Source organism: Cyprinus carpio, chromosome B14, assembly GCF_018340385.1.
Source record: "Cyprinus carpio isolate SPL01 chromosome B14, ASM1834038v1, whole genome shotgun sequence".
Lineage (NCBI taxonomy): Eukaryota > Metazoa > Chordata > Actinopteri > Cypriniformes > Cyprinidae > Cyprinus > Cyprinus carpio.
Window position 1 is genome coordinate 4,095,367 of NC_056610.1, and position 23,974 is coordinate 4,119,340.

Sequence of the window (23,974 nt, forward strand, 5' to 3'; positions counted from 1 at the left end):
ACCACTGCTGTAGGGTTTGATGAGAAACAAACCGAAATTATTACATTCATGAAATATTGCATTGCATTCCAGTGTGCGAGTGCGATGGAATGCAAGCACATATATATTTTTTTCTAAATTTATTTATGTGTATTTATATCATTTGTGGAAGGCGTAGGACCATAAAATGTTCATCCAATCAAACTGTTCGGTCCGAACATTACAATAGGCTGTCCTACATGCCTGTCAAAAAAATATGTATTTGCATACCTCTGCACACCCTGTTTGCACAGACATGATACATCAACAGCGTGTTCCAGCAAGAGTGAAAGGCACTATTATTAAAATATAATGTGATTTGTACTGTAATATTTTGTCACAGGTGAATGATGGTGTGTTTAAATCATGTCGGATAGATCGTATTTACAAGTTAAATGCACATGAACTCGAAATTTTCTTCAAGTTTCCGAGTTGGGGGCGTGTTAGTGAGAAAACGCATTGGATGCAATGGACGCAGCCAAAGACTATATAAAAAAAATTACTGAACAAATGATACACGGATTGAATAGTCTTCATCTCGCAATAAAAGCTCTTGGTTTTTTTTAAACAATTAAAAACAAAACAATTACAATATTATAGTAGATGTAAATATCGCACACCCCTAGCTCATTTACTTTCATTTAATATGCTGCCCAGTGCTTCTCATAATGTCATTTAATATTGCACACTTTTACCACAGCCACGGGTTGTGATTAAACATCCCACTTGGTGTTGACCTCACAGACAGAACAATACCTTTCTTTCAATTTCTCCCTAAATATCCACCCTTCCAGGTCAAATTTCTTCTATTGAAAATGTTTGAAACAAGTAACTTGCCACACAAGTATCATTACAACACAGTTATCATCACTTACTGTATGTCCTGCTCAAGATTCTGGCGCCACTTTATAATGTGCATGTGTGTTATGGTGTCCCTGAGGCATAACATGAATGTAATTAAATTAGCAACTTGTTCTGCTTTAAATAAAAAAAAAAATAATAATAAATTGTAGCAAATACACTATTTAATTTTCAAAATAATATTTTATTTCATTTTGTTATATTTTAGTTCAAATCATCCCACGGGCAGGACTGGATTTGTGGGCTGTATTCTGTATGTTTGACTCCCTTTTTCTAGGGCAACACAGACTCTCAAAATATGCCCTTTAAATTAATCACAAAATATAAAATCTTAAGCTCCTGTCATGATTGAGGTTATGACTGGATTGTTTAATAAATACAACCAAAGCATTAACTGGAAATTCCTTAAACTATCAGAAAGATTGAATTTCATTATCCTGATAGCAACTGCCATTGTTCTTGTACTATATAGCAGCTGGATGCTAACTGCAAAATGTGGCCTACTGTAGAAAAATATGTAAAGTTTCAATGGCTTATTTACAAACAATTAAATTAAATGTTTTTTTTAAACAAATCAATTTAATATTAGAAATACATTGTTAAATATTTGAGATGTAAATGTATATAGAGGAAGGTAAGTGCTAGTGCAGATTGAGAAAGATAAGCAACTGACCTTTCTACCTCAGAAAACCATGATGCAACGGATTGTACATCCAATGGATATCTATTGGTAAACCACCCTGCATATTCAGTCTGGTAAAAACTGTCCCAATATATCCAAAATGTAGTCTTTGAGGTCTTAAATTTCAGGTTACGAGCTTCTAGAGTATTAGAGGTTCATTTGACAAACAGTAGGAGGATGCTAAGTGTCATGTTCTCTAAAGTGCCGTAACACAGACACAAGATAGTGTGAACCTTGACAACAGAGGTTGACCTGCCTGACAAACCCTGAGGTCAACAGGGGTCAAATGCCAAAAGAATATTTTAATGGCTGTCCTAAAGTAGTCTTTTTCCATCTAGAGGAACATATAACTGACCCAAACTTGGTAGAACAAGTGTGGCAGACCACCTGGTGATGGTAAAGTTATTACATAACTAACGTAAACTGGGACAATTATACATGGACTATTTCAGGCACTGAAATCTGACTGGATAAGCCACATAGCTGTTGCTAAATAGCCAATACACAAACACACACCTCTGATGGCACATCAATGCAATTCTGCATTTACTTTTTAAATTCAGCATTACCTGACAACCGTAAACAGCCATTCAGTTAAACTAATTAACTATAATAATGAACAGAAGAATTTATTCTGGTTCTTATTAACAAATCTATCTAGGTTGTATGCTACAGGGATTTTACAACAGGATTGGGGTATTTGTGGTAAAAATCACAGTAATTCACGGTCTCTGTATTGTTTGTAATGGGGGGCTACATGAGAGAGCTGTCAGTGACTTCAAAACGTTGTGAGTACAAGTGATCAGCATGCGGTAGTTAGTATGCGCATATGGATCCCAGACACAAATGTTTTACTGCAATGACTTTTTATAGATAATTAAAAAAAAAAAAAAACCTTCTGTGGACCAAATTCCTACAAAGCAAAAATGTTACACTGATACACTGTTGACATGAAGAAAGCGGTTCCACAGCATGTCTATGCCCTTGGATGTTTCCATTAGACCTGCTTTCTCAGTGAGACATGAACATCAACAAAAACAAGCCCAACTGTAGCATATGATATCTTGAGGTCAACCGGTGGCTAAACGTGGGAACCAGCATGTGTTCCTCTGCAGAAAGCAGCTCACACACCTTACAATTTGGAATTTCCATATTTAGAAAATTGTACTACATTGCTTTTCCTTATGTAAAGTGCTACAAGCGAATGTCTAGTCATGACAAAGAACTGGTGGTAATTCCCCCTCCTACTGATAAGGCACAATCCTGTTATTCCAGAGAATTCCGTTTTTCAAAACCAGTGGAATGTAGCCATGTGTTCTAAATAGGGCTTACACATCGTAAGATTTAATGGAAGCCATGTGAATTTGAGATTAATGAGAGGTGAATTTGATCTTTTAGTAATACTGCTGGTTTAAGGGAATCCTCGTTACCATATCAGCAATATTACACATTACCAAACTATTTGAAAATATTAAATTGAACCAGATTTTTTCTGAAGAAAATCTAAGTGATGCTTCTCCAAAATCTAAGTGATGCTTCTACATTTTACCTTAGTGCTCCAAGTCCCAACCCCAAGTCGCTATGACAGTCTGCAGGGTTTTGTGCCAAACTTTAATACCCAGGGTTTTTTACCCATCTCTAACCTTTGATATGAGTAATAATAGTAGTAATGAATGGTCTCTGCGTGGCTAAAAACTGAAAAAAACATCCCTGTCAGAAAGATGGGTTTAAAAATGTCTTTGCATTAATGTATGTGTCAACAGGCTCTTTATCGTTAACTTATAATAGTAGAACAGCTTATCAAGGATACAAATATCTAATGTTGTATAAACAGAGCCATCTACATCACAGTGATGTCATTAGTTATAGATGCACAGTATTTATTTAAGCCCTAAGTAAAGACAGCTGTCCTGTCCTTTGAATGCTATTTTAATACTCTTTAAAGCAACTCCAAACTGGCCTGTAGGGCTTCGTGTCACCTCTTCTGCACAAGGTTAACAACACTCTGAGAGCTGTCACCAGAGCACAGGGGCCCTTAAGGGAGGTGGGCCATACCACTATCCATGGAAACGAGACATTGCAGGGTATTTTTGGGCTAAAGCACCCATTTTAATGTTGTTTGTTGACCTTGGATCTCAGGCATGAGGGATGTTTAACTGGTAGTCTTGCTATCTTGTGTTTGTGCATTAGTGTTTTGAAAATTCTAATTTTGGGTGACTCAGTTCATATAACATTCACTGAAGCAGAGTGTGAGACATAACACCATTTACTGGCAGTTAATGTCTTATCTCAGTTTTTTTTTTCTTTATAGCCAAGTTTCTCTTTTTGCAGGTGATGTGTGTCTAGTGTTTTTAATGTTAAAATGACTTCTTAAGGCTGATTTATACTTCTGTGTCAGACCTATGCCACAGCCTACACAGAGACGCACAACCTACGCTGTAGCCTGACATGCACCTCTCTTGACCGCAAGTGCTTTGATTGGTCTGCTAGAACCCCTTCCTCCATATGTACTTGAGTTTGGTGTGTGTTTATAATGTGCACTTTAATATATTTTAATGTTAATGTACCTTCTTATATAAAATAAAACAAAGCAAAGAACAAGTGTCTTAAAATGTATTATACTACATACTAGCATTATACATTAGAAGTTGTCTGCGACAAACAATGTTGATCTGCTGTGGTACAAGTCCTTGTGGAGACTGAAAGAATGCCATATCTTCTCCTTTTCCGTAGTTGTCTCCTTTTTGTAGTTTTAAATAATGATTTAATGTATTGATATTTATTTGCCACCATAACAGCTATAATGCTTCTCTGACGAGCCGCTTCTTCTTCGGGTTTTGCCATGGTACTGCGGATTACACCAGCAACATGCCAGTGAACACTGAAGACTAGCGGTTTGCATGTGTACTGCATGTTGACGTGGACAACGACGCAGAAGTATAAATGAAAACTGACGCATAGCCTATGGCGTAAAGGCTAAGGTGTAGGTCCGACGCAGAAGTATAAATCAGCTTTTAGTGGGTATAAAAAGTGCACACCCCTGTTAAAATTGAAGCTTTTAGAGATGTAAAATGTGAATCTAATTAAAATCATTTCAGATCTTTTCTAGCTGTAATTTAATTTTAAAACCAATAAAAGTCATGTAAGAAACAAAAAGGTAATTTTTATCTTTCATCTTTCAGTACAATAGTAACTTCAAACACAAATCTAAATCAATAAAGGAATGGCTTCAGAAGAAGAGAGTTTTTGAAAGTCCCAGTCTGAGGCCAGACCTGAATTCAAAAAAAAAAAAAAAAAAAAAACCTTTTTAAAATACTTGAACAGGCTGTAAATGAGAGCTCTCCCAGCAATATGATCAATCTTGAGCTCTTTCGCATCATTAAATGTAGAATAAGGTCTGACATGCAGAGCCATCGCAAGTGACAGTTGACTTGATGATGTTAAACCAATTAGTTTTAAAGTTCATGTTTTTGTCCTTCAAAAGACTAATAGCTAAAAGTCAAAGCTAATAGTGAGATTATGTGTATCATGATGCTGTATTATTCTGCTTGTTAAAAAAATGTGTTTTGCAGTAGTGCTTAATCACTGTCGGGCAGAATTCTCGTAGCAAAAAACTTGTCAGGAAATAGAGCTTATCAGGAAATAGAAAAAAAAAAAAAAAACGTTTACTGGAGCTATGTGGCGTTTAGTTTTTTTTCTCTGTCATTTAGCCAAAATGTCATGATTTTAAAAGACCAAGTGCTATGCACTGTCTATTTAAGACTAATTAATACTTCCTATGACTGACAACAAATGCTCAAACTCAAATAGAACCTTATCCTTTATATATACTCTACATAGAGAGAGAGAGAGTGAGAGAGAGAGTGAGAGAGAGAGAGAGAGAGAGAGAGAGAGAGAGAGAGAGAGAGAGAGAGAGAGAGAGAGAGAGAGAGAGTTTGAGTAAAGAAAATGTTGCGCATCAAACAACCATTTCTTTATTTACCCTTGCATAGCAAACAAGCAGAGACAGGCCAAAATGTGTGTAGCACTTCATTCAAGATAGACTTAGGTTTAGTTGCAAGGTCTTTTTAATACTTTTTATTGGTTAAAAATTTGCAAAGCCCACAGAAAAACATAAAGGGTGACCAACAGTAATGTAAAACATTACTAAATAAATAAATAAACAAGCAGTGTGTGTGACCGTGTTTCTTACGCATTTATGTCAGTGAGCATGTCAAGTTAAGAGAGCTTTACTCTTTTAAAGCTTTTACTGCATTTTAAACTCTAATTTTGGCCTCCTTGACCCACTTGTGACAGCCCTGCTGACATGATTAATGTTTTTACATTCCAGAAAGCACCTTTACCAGGGGTGTGTAGACTGGCTTGATTTCCTACCTGTTTGTCCAAACAATGACATATAGAATAAAACAATTAACCTTAGCAACAACCTGGCAACCTCCCACAACATCTTGGCTTTTGCAGAGGCACTCTGTCTGTCTAGTGTAGGTATAGTGAGTTTTGCAGTTTTGTACTTGCTCACTTAAGTGAGCACAACAGTAACTACAACCCAGGCCCATTTTGCACAACTTCAAAAATGTACTTATACATACAATTCACTGCAGTTTCCAGCTGAAATTAACACTAAATGAAGCAAAACACCAATAATTTTATTCCTGTTCACACAAACTATGAATACAGGGGCAGATTATCAATTAATAATGTGTGGTTCCTTGCACAATGCTATGTTATGACCTCAAAACACTTTCACCATACTGCATGATAATAATAATAATACTACCTTTTGACATTCGCATCACATAATCAGCTCCTTATGGTTTTTTACAGTAGTAAACATGCTTGGTAGCCCACCTGGTACAGCATTGCACTTGCAATGTGGAGCACTTGTCCTCTTATTTTCAAATGTATTGGAACATTAACCTTTCAGCGCCACCCACTAGACATCTAATTTCATGAAATGCAGCAATACTTTTAACAAACGTCATAATAAAACATTGACAGATTCACATTCATCTGTGTCTGATATAACTAAACATGCTTTAAGCACCTTTCACTGACATTTTGAAACTGTTGTGCAACATTCAAGAAGCAACGTAATACCTTTTTGCAAAAAAATTTCCAATGAGCCTGGGTTGGTAAAAAAAAAAAATCTGAAATCTTTGCCATTGATTATGTTTCATCTGATCATTTGTATGCAGATTTTTTTTATAGATTGCTTTTTAGTTAACATTTACAGTACTACTTGATTTGAAACAGACAACTACAATACAAATATAAGACCTATTAGTAGAACAAGCCTCCTGGAGAGGGGAACACAATAGCTGTAGTGACCAACAATAGGATCGTGCATGTCAGCGTTACTGTTTTGGCGGTTTCCAAGGCACATCACTGTCACATGACTCGCTGAAACAGCTACAGCATGTGCACCAGTGGAAGTCTGAAGATAGCTTGCTTGTTTTCTTGTGATTAAATCTGCTTATTTTGGCACCCTCTTGAAGAGTTCCTCCCTAACACAAAAGTATTGTGAAGGGGACTTTTTCAAACACAAAAAAAAAAGCAGAGGAAGGAGCTATTCAGATACAGCACTCTGTTTTCCCCATTTCAGAACACTGCTTCCAAGTCATGCTTGTCACATAGATATTGCTCTGTTCAGGACATTTCAACACCAACTTTAATTGGCGAAATGACCAAAATCATAAATATTCATATCATATGGGGTGTATGTGTTCTGTGTGTGTGCGCATATATATATATATATATATATATATATATATATATATATATATATATATATATATATATATACATATATACATACATACATACATACATACATACATACACACACTGTCCTCCAGAAGTATTGGGACAGTAATGACAAAATTGCTTTGTTTGCTGTGTAGTCAAGACATGAATATGAGACAAAACTACAGAATGTCATATTTTAATATTAGCGGTTTCAACACATACATGTTTACCAAATAAAAAGGACGGCACTTTTAGAATTCATCCACTATTTGATGTGAGCATAAGATTATTTACTATTATTTAGTTGCAGATCCCTTCCGTGCAGTCACAGCAGTGAGTCTGCAACCCACAGACATCACCAGACTCTTGGTCTTATCCTTTGAAATGCTTTTCCCAGCCTTTTATGCAGCCAGCCAGTTCCAACTGTTGCTTGTTTTGGGGAGTTTCTGTCTTTAGTCTCCTCTGACACTACCTCCACCATGCTTTACAGATGGGGTTGTATGCTTAGGATCATTTGTAGTTTCCTTTTTTTCTCCACACTTTTGCTTTCCCATCACTTAGATAAAGGTTAATCTTTTTCTCATCTGTCCATAAAACTCAGTTTCAAAACTCTACTGGCTCAACTTTTTGCAAACTCTAATCTTGCCTTTCTATTTTTGGTGCTAGTCAGAGGTTTGTATCTTGCAGTGTAGCCTCTGTAATTCCTGCGGACAATCGATTGTCAGAGCATCAGCCCAATTTTCTGGAGGTTGTTGGTGGTTTTACAGACATGTATTTTAGTGTTCATTTTCACAGCTTTTATGATTTGTCTGTCATCAACTGCTGTTGTTTTTCTCAACCGATCAGGTTGTTATTGGTTGCTGATTTCACCAGTGGTTTCCAAACTCTTGATTTCACCATGCCCGTCGTCCAGTGCCCCTTGGGGGCAGTCATGGCCTAATGGATAGAGAGTCTGACTTGTAATCCAAAGGTTTCAGGTTTGAGTCTCAGGTCTGGCAGAGATTGTTGAGGGGGGGGGGTGAATAACCAGCGCTCTCTCCACCTTCAATACCACGACTGAGGTGAGACCCTTGAGCAAGGCACCGAACCCCCAACTGCTCCCCTGGCGCTGCAGCATTGGCTGCTCCGGGTCTGTGTTCACTGCGTGTGTGTGTATGTGTGTGTGCGCGTGTTTGTTCACTACTCACTGCTGTGTGTGTGCACACTTGGATGGGTTAAATGCAGAGCACAAATTCCAAGTATGGGACACGTCATGTCCTTTCCTTTCCTTTGTTCTTACTATAGCAATTGACTTCCTCTTTTCTTTTCTGTTTCTTCCAAATTGCTTGCTTTTCTCTTGAAGTCAGCTCCCTTGTCTTCATCCGGGTTTGTGTGTGTCGTCATCGAATGCAAGACTCAGAATGCAGAAGCAAAGGATATAACTGATACGACACATTCCCTGCTTTAAATATCTGAACAATTAATGTAACAGGACACAGATGATCACTTAGAAAGACCTGTGAGGCAACTGTTCCAATACTTATGCTCACATAAGGTAGGGGGATGAAACTCTAAAAGTGCTGATCTTTTTAGCTGAATCACCCAATAATAAAATTATGACATTTTGTAATTTTGTCTCATATTCATCTTTTAATAATATTTAATCAGATTTCTTGACCCCACAGCAAACAGAGCAATTTTGTCTTTACTGTGCTAATACTTATGAAGGGTACTATATATATATATATATATATATATATATATATATATATTTATATATATATGTATTACAGTACATGTAAGCAGGGCTTGAAAACGAAAAAAAAAAAAATTAATCGGTACACTCAATATTTGAATGTTTCTGTTCCTGAAAAAATACCTGTTAATAACAATTTTTTTAAAAACAATTTTCTTTGCCTATAATTTGCCTAACAATAATAATAATAATAATAATAATAATAATAATAAAGTACAGAGTTTTCTTTACTCAAAAAGAAAAGGAAAAAAGAGAGATCTGGTAATGTTAGCCAATAACCCACTGCACTTAGTCAGCCAATACAGCATCATCTTTTCTAGATTTTGGCCAAATGTAGGCTACTAAATAAATATATATATATATATATATATATTATATATATATATATATATATATATATATATATATATATATATATATATATATATATATATATATAATTCTATCAACACTTTAAAGACATCAAAGTATTTTTAAGATATTAAAAAATGTTTGCTGTATTGTTAAAAAAAAAAAAAAAAAAAAAAAACACTTGTATAAGATTGCGTTTTGAGAGTGAAAAAAAACATAGGCCTAAGTCGCATTTTATTAGACCTATTACTTTCCAAAATAATGAAGGCTAAAATGCCTGTAGGCTAAAGCAAAATGTTTACAAACATTATAAAAACAGTTATTAGTTTCTCTCCAAAACAAATCCTCTAAAGTTTAGGCTATTAAAACGTCAATCCAAAAACAAATTAATTTAAGGTGAAGCTGATGCCTACCTCTCTCATTCGGCAAGAATCCAAATGTTTCCATATTCCCGACGTATCTGGATCCTAAAATATTATTTTTTATATAGTGTTTGTACTTTCATCGACATAAAACATCATAAAACATCCTTCACATCGGCTTTATCAGCACAGTGAGGCGTGGTCATGCTGAACGCAACAAATTTGGAGCAGTGTAACTTTTTATTTGTTTCTTTAACTGTATTTTATTTTGATAATGAACAGGCTTCAATATAGCAAAATTATTTTGTGTGTGCGCGTAAGGCATTGGCGCGATGGTCATACCAACGCTGGTTGGTTATTCAGAAGCAAGACATTATTCAAAGCTGTCAAGCTTTTGCTAAATAATTAAAACTGTAAAGCTTTTGCAAAATAAAGAAAACTATCTGCTGTTTCGTTTTCCTATCCGAAAACTTTGGAACGTGTCACAATAAACCGTAATTTAGCAATTTTTTTTCTTTCGTTTCGTTAATCTGTCAATATGATTTAAGTGAAATATATTTAGTGTATGCCTATATTCCTTTTTATGTAAGCCTATAGTTTTTCTGCTTTCTCCATTCACAGAAGCGCTGCAGGTACCTGTGATCTATTGAATTCATCTTACACTATCCTCAGATAAACTTTAAGGGCGTTGCATTGCCATTGCGACTTACCTACGATGAGTTCACAGCTGAGCGGACATTTCACTCATTGGCTTCAGCGTCACATTTGCATAGGCCGTACTACTGGAATTCATGATTGGTTGACAGCAAATTTCAAATATTAAACGATCGATAAAATAACGTTATTAACCGGTTAATGGCCATTTCAAATTTTAGATTCTTTTCGGGACTATAAAATTTGATTTCGTGTCTGTTTTTGGTTCGGTTCCTGACAAAATTTTGTTCGTTTCTGGTTTTCGTTTTCGTTCCTTGAACCAGTTCAGAGCCCTGCATGTAAGTGAAATATAGAGAATTTAATAAAAGAGAGTACCATAGGGAGACTACATCAACAGGTATGAATGTGAGTCCACCCACTGAGAAACAGCAACACAATTTTCCCCAACAAAACTGCAAAGATTAATGGCTGACAAGGTGTTAATAGCAGGTCACAGTTTCTTTAGCATTACGTAATGGTTTCCCCAGCAGACTAGTAAAATGATGAAGGGAAATGAGCCTTTGGTTTTATAGTTTCTGGTCACCTTTTGCTCCTCTACCCAGGGCCAACATCCGTGCATACATGCCCTTTTTCCCTTCTTCCCTTCAGCTTTTCACTTCAAAACATGACATTAGTTTCATCCATGTGTGGGAAAAAATCTGGGCCCCTTGCTTCTGAAAGGGACACCGATACATGCCAAGTGCTGTGTACAGGGGCTATTTTAAGAAGCTGTAAATATGGGAACTTCCTCTGTGTAAGGGTATCTCATATCCCAAATGATCGTTTTACATTATTAACAACAAGCTTCAAGCACAGTAAGCCATGCTGCCATATGTTTGACTTTGTACTCACTAACTGGGACAAATCAGTTGCCCTGAATGATTTTAAACTGAACAAATAATTATGTACAAAGTATTACAGAATGTACGGTTTTCTCGCTGTGTTTTAGATGAGGATTGTGAAGACAGTTAAAAGTCAGTTAATGTCAACATAAATTTGACCCTATTTACTTTCTTAATACATGTTTGAGACAGGCACCCCAAGAATGCGCATAGTCCCAAGCTCTTCACCGGAAACTATCCCGTATACACATATACAGTGCCTTGCGAAAGTATTCATACCCCATTTTTTTTCACCTTTTTTTATGTTGCTGCCTTTTGTTAACCTGCTTTAGATTACTTTTTTCTCACATCAATCTACACTCCATACACTATATTGACAAAGCAAAAACAGAATCGTCACAAATTCTTAAATGTATTAAAATTAAAAAAACTGAAATAAGAACATTGTTTAAGTATTCATACCCTTAACTAAATATTATACAGCCTCAAGTCTTTTTTTGTTTGATGCGACAAGCTTTGCTCATCAGCATTTAGCAATTATCTGCCATCTCTTCTCCTCTCATGCTCTGTCAGGTAGGATGTGGGGGAGGGTGGGTCACACATTTTCAGGTTTCGCCAGAAATATTTGACTGGGTTCAAGCCCAGGCTCTTTGCTGGGACACTCAAGGAAATTCACAGAGTTGTCTATAAGCCACTCTTGCTGTGTGCCTAGGGTCATTGTCCTGCTGGAAGGTGAACCTTCTGCCCAGTCTGAGGTTCTGAATGCTCTAGACTAGGTTTTCATTAAGGTTATCTCAATATCTTGGTGCATTGAGTGTTTCCTCTACTCTGACGAGTCCCTCAGTCCCTGCCGCTGAAAAACATTCAGCATGAGGCTGCTACCAGCACACTTTACTTTTGAGATGGTACTTTGCAGGTGATGAGCAGTGCCTGGTTTCCTTCAAACACGATGCTTGGAATTGAGGTTCATCAGACCAGAGAATATTATTTCTCACAGTCTGGGGGTCATTTAGGTGCTTTTTTATGAATTCTAAGTGTGTTTTGTGTATTCACTGAAGAGAGAACTGAGTTTGGCTACACCCCCATAAAGCCCAGATCGGTGGAGTGTTGCAGTGATGTTTGTCCTTCTGTAGATTTCTCCTATCTCCACAAATGATCATGGAGCTCAACTAGAGTGACCATCAGGTTCTTGGTCACCACACTAACCAAAGCCCTTCTCCATCAATTGCTCAGTTTGGCCCGGAGGCCAGCTCTATGAAGAGTCCTGGTTGTTTCAAACTTCTTCCATTAAGGGAAACAGAGTCTGCAATGCTTCTGTGAACCTTCAATGAAGCAGAATGCTTTTCTGAACTCTTCTCCAGATGTGTGGCTTGACGCAAACCTGTTTCTGAGCTCAACAGGCCGTTCTTTTGACCTCAGGGCTTGGTTTTTGCTCTGGTATGCAATATTAGCTGTTAGACCTATTATTTAGACATCTGTGCCTTTCCAAATCATACCCATTCAATAAAATTTGCCACAGGTTAACTTCACTCGAAGTATAGTAACATCTATAAGCAATTTGAATGCTCCTGAGCTAACTTTCAACTGTCCCAGATAAGGGTATGAATACTTATGCAATTGAATCATTTAAGCGTTTTATTTTTTAAAAATTGCAAAGATGTTAAAAAAGCTGTTTTTTGCTTTACCATTATGGTGTATGGAGTGTAGATTGATGTGTTAAAAAAGTAGCTTAAAGCATTTTAACATAAGGCAGAAACATAAAACGTGAAAAAAAAAATAAAAGGCACTGTATACACACACACACTAAGTGGACCATTTCAAAAGGCCAAACACTGACTGTTTCAAATCATGTTAATGTAATATAGGTTGCAACAATAATAGCAACTGACAACAGATGTGTAAAAAAAGAGATAAAAAAATTGATTCAGGTGGTGTTGAGGGTAAACTTGATCTTTAGTCTGTACATCCTAGTCCCGGTCAACATGGCCTAATTAACAGAAATTATTCCAACATTTAGGTCTGTCTCTATTCTGAAGGATCACCCACTTGTTTCACCAGAAATCTAATCAATTTCACATGGATAAAATCCCACCCATCCCATCTCAGAATTAAAACAGGCTGCATATGTCATTTCATGTTCATTTAAAGACACATTTAAATGCAATAATCTTTGACATTTAATTCCTATACTCCACTTCTGTTCTGTACCCAGCTATATCATCATGTGATACATCATCACAAATCCACTGTCTTCACTCCCAATTTGCATCCCTTTGCATTTACATGCAGTTTCAAAATGACGTACTCAACTTTGTTGAATCATCATTGGTGTTCGCCAATGATGCTTGAAGTCACCAATCCTTCCATTTGTTTTGCCCATGCAAATCGCTATCAGTGTGAACTAAACTTTTTATAGCAACTTTCTTGTTTGGAACTGAAAAGAAAATTGCAGAAAATTATGAAATACCTTTTTTTTTTTCTTTGAAGGCTCTGCTGAAAAGACCAGCATAACGGGTTAAATCTCTGTAAGGTCAGTAGAGCATGCAAGAAGGCACTTTCCTTTGGCACTTTACTTTTTAGACTATAAATATAGATTATTATATGCTGCTAGCTGTCACTGCGTTGTTTCCTCTTTATGCGCGTATTTGTGTTGTCTACCACCAATGTCTGGTCTCTATCACTCACTGTATGACATTTTCATGACCCCTGCTCTAGGATGTGTTAATCCTCACTAAACTTTGTGCCTGTTTGCCTGACTATCAAAAAATAGCTGCTACAAACCAGGGCCAATAAAGGATAGCTTGCCTATGTCTTGGATGATTTGTTTGATTTGTTTATTTGAAGAATTAAAATATATATCTTCCCTTAAGGTATATCCTCTCCCTTTAAGGTATACAATAAATCTGATAGTCTTTAAACATTTTTATTTTACAACACACTTTTGTTTTTTTGCATTTGGCTGACTGGCCTGTGACTCAGTGGATGATGGAATGCAGACAAACTACTCATCTGACTTGAAGCCAAGTGCCTTAAACAATGTATGTACGTTCAAAGAGTTGTTACTCAGTTAAACAAATGAAAAACGCATGTTAGAGCCCTGCATCTGTGGTTGTCAGCAGGAAAACACTTTAAATGACTACTTGGAGAAAACTAAGTAAACATGAAAGTATTTAATAAAGGCTACAATAGAGCTGCATTAGTTGTCACTCATTCAAAGTGAAGATCACTAAAAAGATGTATAAAGAAAAGGTTTCCAAATGAACAAAATAACACCATTTGTCTACTTTTATTTTAAACTGTTTATTGTTGCTATTAGTTAAAGAAATAAATAGTTCATTACTCAGTTAGATATTAGCTGCCATCTGCTGGTAAAATTATACCATTAAGTGCAAACTGCCCTCACTTCAAACTCTGAAGTTCTTAGACAATTTATACTTAATTTCTAAGACTCTTTATTGAAAGACTTAATTCACATTTAATTTAAACTTTTATATAAAAAGTTAGTTAGTCAGACCAAATGTTTCTCAGAGTCCTCATTTCTGTATGAGAAATAATTGTTCCCTCTCTACTGTTCTCATCAAGGTCCTGGGAAAGCCACAACCTTACCAACTCTGCATAGTTCAGAACCCAGTGGCCACCCCTGTCTTATCGTGGGAGTTACATTTCCTGTTTAACTCTAAAAAAAAATTACTGGAACAGTGTCCTTTCTCATGGTATTTTCCAAAAATGTAGGCCTAATAAATGACATCCCAACAATATTATGAAGCATTATAACAGAATGACAGTATTATATTCTACAAATTAATAGGGTTTGAAAGAGGTTATAGATTAATAAGTATGTCACAATTCTGCAGTAGAAACAAAGACCACTTTTGTAGTCCTTAATGTTGTAGATTTATAAAAAAATATATAAATTCATAAGTGAGTAATATCACATATGCACAATTGCAAATGTGATGTTTTTTTACACATCAAGAAGTTATGAAAAAGTCTTTCCAAAATGATTTTCCAACAACAAAACATCAAATCAACCCAAATTTTCCCTTAGCAATGCACAAAGCATGTTTGTGTAAATCTGTTAACAAATTCAATTAACATACTTTGAGTGATTAATTCAATTACTCACTCATTAAGACAATCACTTGTCGCCAACTACTGGTGGGACACTGCTGGAATGATGCATTGACTAATCAGCAGCCAGGACCACAACTGTTTTGTTTTGTTTTAGATTTGAAATAATAAAAGCATTACGCATTAGCATAACATGAGTTAATCTAATCGGATTACTTTTTTCAAGTAACTAGTATATTAACAAATCACTTAAATTTACAAGAAAATATCCGAGTTACTTTTTCGAATACATAAGTTAAGTTGTTTTTCCATTTATTCACTGACACCTCTCTTTCCCCGGGTTGAGAGAAATTGAGAGTGAGGTGCAGAGGCACTTCACACGCTAAGGCTAATTAATTTCACTTTTGGTGTGAAAGGGCCAGAGGGCCTTTGGTGTTAACGGTTGACAAAAATATAACTTTTGGGTTTTGTGTTATTAAAAATAAATAAAACAAGCCCAGCTCAGGTGACAAAAAGTAACATAAAAAGTAACTAAAGCAAACAGTTATTGTATTATATATTGTAACGCATTACTTTTAAAAGTAACTTCCCCAATACTGCCAAGAGATGTAGGCTGTGTCTTAAATCTCAAACTCTCTAAATAGACACTTCAATTGACTAAGTATTTCGCGTCCATTAAAAATGATGTTCTGTATGGTATGAATGATAAGTGCAATATAAATATAATCCAGACATACTACATTAGTGATGTTGTCATTATCACATGGCCAACAATCAGTTCAAATAGGTCATCCGGGTACATTTCATTAATACTGTGCATTTGGACATACTATTCACTTTCACTTACTATATAGAATCAGACATTTTCAGATGCAGCCCTTAGTGTTTAAATTTGTGACACTTTGTGGAACCGAAACATTAGTGGATCATGTTCATAGGTGTAATAATGAACTACACCCGTAGTTACTCTGCTAGGATACCTGAGGGGAACTGACGTCACACATCCACTAAAACTCACCTTGGCATCAGCCATGGCATAAACGGCTCAGAAAAAGTTGTTTCCGAGAAGAAGCTCAAAAAAGCATTTGTTTAAGATGCCACTCGTTTTTATCTTTTGTGTCTAATGCTGTGACATTTTGAACTGTTAAAATACTATCCCATGCACTATATTACTAGTATAGTCACAAAACAAGCGAGACACCCACCTTGAAGACTGCTGCTTCGCCACTGAACTCTTGTCTTGTGAATTGTCCCTTGAGCGGAAAACTCCGCGGAAGATCCGTTATTCCCCATCAGAACACTTTGCAGTTTAACAGGTTACGAATCTAATGCAACTGAATCATTCCGAAAAGCCGTCACAGAGCTGTCTGATCTCGAGACAGGCTGCAGTGGATACTGCAGAGGAAAACCGAAAAACCCGCCTAAATTCAGTTTGAAAGCTAAAAACACCTCACACGTGCATGTGTGTATCTGTCGCGAGCTGTCCAATCGCTGTGTCCGTCTCATTGCGTGAACGCCCCAACGGTCCGGTCCTGACAAACACGGCCACTCCCGTCAACGCTTCTTCTGGGAATGTGTACAAATGTTGCTGCCTATTTTCGATTCATTGGTGAATGTTTTTAAGATGAATCGCTTGTTGTAAGTCCCTTTCGATAAAAGCGTCTAAATTAATTATGTAGGCCTATTTTAATTATAGGGGTTCTGTCCAATAGTTTGCAACTAATTTTAAACCGCATACATAAGATCTAATTTAACAATTGCGGATCAATTATTTAAAGACTTTTAAAAGTCTGTATTACCTATATGAGACTACTTAACTTGGTTGTCGAGGGCTTTCTGCAGCATCATGCAGTCTCTTGAGATGACTTTGATGAAATGACCTGCCCTGGTAAGAATGGGCATGAGAAATATGTAATGGTTTAAAAGCTACATTTTAAAAGCACCTAAAAGCTAAATTTGGTTGTGTGTAATTGTTTAATAACTCAGAACAAGAAGATGCATCTGTAAGGCCTAAATATTATAGTTTTGTCGTATAGTTATAATTATAGTTGCCACCAAACACTGGCATGATCCTGATCAAGGAGAAGGTACTGGATGAATATTCTGACAATCAAACTTGAAATCAAATCGAATTCCCTCTTAATGCTCTTGATATCACTTTTAAGAGTGTATTGTAATTATAAAGGTAGGAGGTGTACAAACATTTTCCACTTTGTTTATTTCTATGGAGTGTAAGATTAAATTTTGGTGCTATGTCCTTAATATTAGATTTCCCTTTCTGCATTAAGCTTTGATGAAATAAAGAACTGTGATCAGTATATGTAGCATGTGAATAAAATGTATCTGTTGAGCAGATTTAAAAAGTCATTTTGAAGCAGTGCTACACTTTACAATGGTAAAATAATACACGTGACATCAGCAAAAATCTAACACACTCTAGTTATATTAATTTTGGTTTAAAACTTTCTCCACGTATTGTCATTAAATCATACTGTGTTTTTAGGGACAAGTTATAAACAAAATCCTGGAACTTAAAATAAGATACTATACATTATTCAACAATAGTTGACAGTTATGTAAAAAAAAATTAAATCTTTAATGAATTGTCAGATACCCTAACAAAAACATTTGATGTCTTAAGGGGAATGTATATGGAAAAATAGATTATAAGTTATGTTAAATACTGAATAGAAATATAGTTTATAGTGCTTACTTTAGTCTAATCCAAAATTCCAGATAAACAGCAAGATAAATTTTACTTAACAACGCCAGAGGGCGCTCTTTAATCGCCTTTGGATCTTTAGTGTTTTTTTTTTTTTTTAATTTTTTTATCTTAAAGTGCCATCATTAATAGTAATGCCCTGTCTGGATTTTGACTGTGTATAGACCTTAGCCAGAACTGTGTCTTACAGATTTTTTTGAAAAACTTGTAAGTAAAATAATGGTTCAATTTTTTTATATAAGTCTTCCTGTGGCTCATGGCAGAGCATTGCGTTAGCAGCGCAAAAAGTCGTGGGTTCAATTCCTAGGGAACACACAAACTGGTAAAAAAAAAAAAAATATACATAAATAAAAAAAGGTATAACCTGAATGCATTGTAAGAAGCATCTGCTAAATGTACATACATTACAGCAATATGTTTGTAAATCAATAAGAGACATAAACAAAGCAAGACCCATACATTCTATAGACATTGAGAATATAGTACACAAGTGTCAGAATATTTCATTCCGAACAATAGACTCTAAACTGGCCTTTTCCAGCACACATATTTTTACTCTTCCGTGTCTTCTTACAAACACAGAAGCTACATGTAACCAGGTGAGCAGTTTCCAAGGGCTATAAACTCTGACCTTTTGTAGAGTTTTATATGTTGTTATATTTACTATTAGAATTTAAATATCAAATATTGTTTTCAAGCTTTAAAGTCTTTTTCATAGGATCAGTTTTAAGATCTTGCGCACTCTATACTCATTTTAGACTGATTATTACCATACCAAAGTGAATTCTCACATTTCCTGTGAGCCATGATGTGACATCAGAGCAGCTCCTCAAGCTTCTTTATTATGACACACACAGACAGATTAACAGCAGCATTAGACAGAGCTGGATAAAGATCACCTACAAACAAAATGAAAACAACACATAATTTAAACCATCTGTGATTTATACTCATCCTTTAAGGAACAGATGCAAAACATTTTGCAATAAGTGACCTTTGCTCAATTCCACTCGGTGTTTCACACCCACTTTGACAACAAACCCCTCTCTTTGACACTGTGCTTGTTTAAGGAAATAATACACATTTATGCAAAGACAGATACTATTTAATTATGTGAGTTTATTTATATTCAGACATTCATCTGCATGTATTGCTGCATGTATGTCTACAAATAATTTTTTTTTTTTTTTTTTTTTTTTAAGGAAATATTAAGTGTACCAAACTGCTAGGGTGGATGTCAGGCAATGCTTTGTGGTTTCTAGGACATTTTGTATCGTTGCTACTAGGGTGTTTTGGCTAGTTGTTTACTGGCCCAAGTCAAAAGAGCCCACTCTCAAGTCTCTCTGATATTCTGATCCCTAGATATTGCTTGGCTTCCCTCCTTTCATGTAACTCTGTTAGTTTGTTTGTTTATTTATTTATTTGCTTGTTTAATTAACTGTCCGATTGCTCAGAAAAATAATAACACATCTCTACTCAACCTAATGCACAATTCGAAGACAAACCGTACAGGATGAGTTACACTATAAAGTTTAAGGGTTAAAGAATTGTTCGTATCACTAGCCATAAATAACCATGAGCAAGAGTAATTAGCAAACAGAAAGTGCTTTCTGTTTGTTTGTTTGTTTGTTTGTTTGTTTGTTTGTTTGTTTGTTTGTGCTGATGAGAGGAGATTTATTTTGACCTCTTGTCAGTGATGGGTGGGTTGAAGGTGACTTTCTCTACCCCTTCCCCCAAAGGCTAATGAACAACAACAAGCAGGCCTCCCTTTCTTCACAGGCATAAAAGATCAGTCTGGGCACTGAAGAGAGCATATGCCACTGAAATCAGCAGGATTTAACTGGTAAACAACATTTAACCACAGTCCCCTACATGACCATATCATTAGTTTTTTAGCATCTTTATGCTGCATGTGTTTTTATCCCAAACATTTTTTAAACTGATTTTACAGAAATTTGGTCACCTAAAAGCTAAATTTGGCTGTGTGTAATGGTTTAATATTATATTTATAGCATTTATATATTTGACTCAGACATGAAGATGCCTAAATATTATAGTTTTGTAGTATAATTATAGTTGAGTTGTTTCAGACCCACCAAACACTGGTATGATGTGTCCTGATCATCAAGGAGAAGGTACTTGCTGAATATTCTCAATAATACCAGAATCCACAGTCTTGTGATGCAGCCTGGAATTAAACCACACCATGCTGGTTCGTCTGGCCAATCCCCCGACTGGTTTCTGGTTTCTCCCAAGGTTTTTTTATTCCCTTTCTGTCACCGATGGAGTTTGGGTTCTTTGCCATTGTCATCTTTTGGCTTGCTTAGTTTGGGACACTTAATATTTGACATGATTGCACACACACTATTGGATGAGAACTGAGCTGGATGATGACATCACTGAATCAGTGATGAGCTGCATAATTTTGTTCATCAAACTAATTTTAATATTACACAAAGCTGGGGGGGGGGCAGCAACAACTCCAATCAAGCGTTTGTGATAACTTGCAATGAGTGTTTCACATCGCATCGCTGTGGAGGAATTTTGGTCCTCTCTTCTTTAAAGAATTGTTTTAATTCATCCACATTCGAGGGTTTGAGAGCATGAATGGACTGTTTAAGGTCATGCCACAGAATCAATCAGATTTAAGTCTGGACTTTGACTTGGCCGCTCCAAAACCTTAATTTTGTTTTTCTTGAGCCATTCAGAGGTGGACTTGCTGGTGTGTTTGCGATCATTGTCCTGCTGCATAACCCAAGTGCCCTTGAGCTTGAGGTCACAAACTGACGGCCAGACATTCTCCTTCAGGATTTTCTGATGGAGTGCAGAATTCATGCTTCCATCAATTATGGCAAGTCATCGAGGTCCTAAAGCTGCAAAGCAGCCCCAGACCATCACACTACCACCACCATGTTTGACTTTTGGTTTTATGTTCTTTTTACGAAATGCTGTGTTGGTTTTACGCCAAATGTAATGGGACAAACACCTTCCAAAAAGTTCACCTTTTGTGTCATTAGTCCACAGAAAATTTGCCCAAAAGTCTCGGGGATAATTAAGATATTTTTTGGCAAATGTGAGGCGAGTCTTTGTGTCCTTTTTGGTCAGCAATGGCTTTTGCCTTGGAACTCTCCCATGGATGCCATTTTTGCCCAGTCTCTCTAATTGTTAAATCATAAACACTGACCTTAATTGAGGCAAGTGAGGCCTGCAGTTCTTTAGATGTTGTTCCGGGTTCTTTTATGGCCCCCTGGATGAGATCGTTGAGCTCTTGGAGTAATTTTGGTTGACCGGCCACTCCTGTGAAGGTTCACCACTGTTCCAAGTTTTCTCCAAGTTATTTGTGGATAATGGCTCTGACCATGTTTTGCTGGAGTCCCAAAGCCTTAGAAATTGCTTTAGAACCCTTTCCAGACTGATATATGTTAACTATTTTGATTCTCATCTTTTCTTGAATTTCTTTAGATTGCAGCATAATGAGTTGCTCTTTAGGCATGCTTCACTTTGCCAGACAAGCTTTATTTAAGTGATTTCTTGATTCAACAGGTCTGGCAGTAATCAAGCCTGGGTGTGGCTAGTGAAATTTAACTCAGCTTTCTAAAATAATGTGGTTAATCACAGCCCATTCATGATTTAACAGGAGGGGGCAATTCATTTTTTCTCGTAGGGGCAGGTATAGGTTTGGAAAGATTTTTTCCCTTAATAAATGAAATCATCATTTAAAAACTGCATTTTGTATTTACTTGCATTATAGTGTATTGTTTGATTATCTGAATCTTTAAAGTGTGACAAATATGTGTGTGCAGGAGCGTCGGACTGGGGGTAAAACCAGTACTGATTACCAGGGCGCTAAAGGAAGAGAGGGCCCTTGAAAAGTCTGGAATATATTTTATTTTACCTGGATATTTTCGGAGGGGGGGGGGGGGGGGGGGGGGGGGGGGGGTGTTGCATGCCCAATTACGTGTGTGTGTATTTGTGTGTTTGTGCAGGTTTATCCAACACCCCTGTGACCAAATGTACTCGTTTATGTTAGTTAAACCCAAAATTACAAGGATTCACAAGGATAGTAAAACCTGCATTTTTGACATTGTGGGGACTGGACTGCAGACACTATGAAGGAAAAAAATTGTAAATGATGTTTATCTGAAAGTGTAACAATGCAAACAGGTTTTCTGTAAGGGGAAGGTTTAGGGTTAGGGTTGGGTTAGGGGATAAAAAATATTGATTGGTCAGTATAATAGAAGCCTATGAAAAGTCCCAACAATTCACAGAAACAAACGTGTGTGCGTGTGTGTGTGTACTGTATATATGAAACAGACACATTGAATACTACACTTTACAATTAACTACACACTTCCATTACAAATATTTGTACATAAAAAAAAAAAAAAAAAAAAAAATTGTCACCCCACAGAGCTATTGAACTTTAAAGTGGTTAAAAGCAATGAAAAATGGTGAAAAACAAAAGAACCACTTTTAGGACCTAAAACATACACTTTGCCTTATGCATTTACACATTTTCATTTAAAATCTTTCATGAGAAAAGTTCATACCCATGTTATTTCCCAGCTACCCAAATTCACTGGTACATTATAATCCAAACTGCCTTTTATTCAAGGCCCGTATCACTGCCAGTGTTGTGCTAATTACAAAGCCACCATAATTGAGGCTTGTGAAAACACTCCATGCTGCCATCTTACATGACACAAAGGATGAGGCACAGCACACCCTGTGCTTGGCAGAACACTGAGTGCACTTTAGTTGTCACACTTTTCCCAAACGCCTTGCAGCTGCTCCTATTGTGGTCTCCGAAGGGCTTGAGCAGAGCCCATGCTCCTCTGACCACCCCTCCTGCTGTCTGACAACCCTTAAATGAGCTCATTGAGACCCCCGTGCTGGAACAATTGTAAACACTGATTCTATGCAGTGTGACCACAAGGCATTCCCAGAGCAGGATTCCAATGCACACGCGAACACAGGTCAGAATGCCCCAACATGTCATGGTCAGGGTGAAAAGGGGATTGTTCAGAAATTTTCCCAGCAAATTTTGAAATGTTCACACGGGCCTGGATTCCAGTTCAAACAATAAAGTCAGCTGCATTTGTTTGTCTTGTGACCCCTCTTTAAGAACAGAAGGTGCTCATCTGTCTGGATACTGAAACATGCAGTGGCTCCAAACTTTAGTCACTTAAGGATGACACTGCATTGGATCACAAACTACATCTGTAGATTATGGTTTGTATTATCCATTTGAACTTAAATGCACTTCTTTGCAAAACCAAAATCTTATCTTCAAGTCTAATTCTTTCTCAGTCAGATCTATGCTAAAATATCAATGACAACCTTGTCATTTTAACCATTACGATAAAAAAAGGGTTTTTAATTTTGTCACTTCAGGATATTATTTCATAAACTGAAATGACCCAAAACATACGTGCCCCAGGAGAATGTTCTTTATTTTCTCTGTGTTTTATAGTAGATTTTGCTGTTGTGCTTGCTTGTACAGTCTACATTTGTGTAGTATTTTCCCTATCATGTGTCTTCACTTGACAACAATAAGGATAAGCTCCATGTGTTTTAATACCTTCCAAATGTAAACATTTGATTTTCAATAATGTATTAAACATCACTGTTAAAATAATAATAATAATAAATTTGTAATTAATAATTTACTTTTGAAATAAAGGAGTATGTTTGCTGTGGTATTGTAATTCTTAAATGTCACTGGTATTGCTATCAAATACTGATGTGCTGCAGACAACCCCACTTGGACGCATTATTGTAAAGTGTTACTGCCCTGACTATAACTGCAAATTTAACATCTATGTAATGCAACTTAAATTTGCAACTTCAGTATATATACTTTCATGGAATTACTGCACATAAGACTGCATG

The 23,974-nt window shown here is 36.4% G+C and overlaps 1 protein-coding gene across 1 annotated transcript in view; it reads right to left on the bottom strand.

Annotated features, from left to right (window-relative positions):
* Window positions 1–16,879, bottom strand: part of LOC109067560 (E3 ubiquitin-protein ligase NEURL1B) — a 69,600-nt gene extending 52,721 nt beyond the window's left edge. The window contains exon 1 of the mRNA XM_019084483.2: window positions 16,566–16,879. Within this exon, the coding sequence (XP_018940028.2) occupies window positions 16,566–16,653 (88 nt within the window). The 5' untranslated portion in view covers window positions 16,654–16,879. The remainder of the gene's footprint in view (window positions 1–16,565) is intronic.
* Between the last annotated feature and the right edge of the window lie 7,095 nt (window positions 16,880–23,974).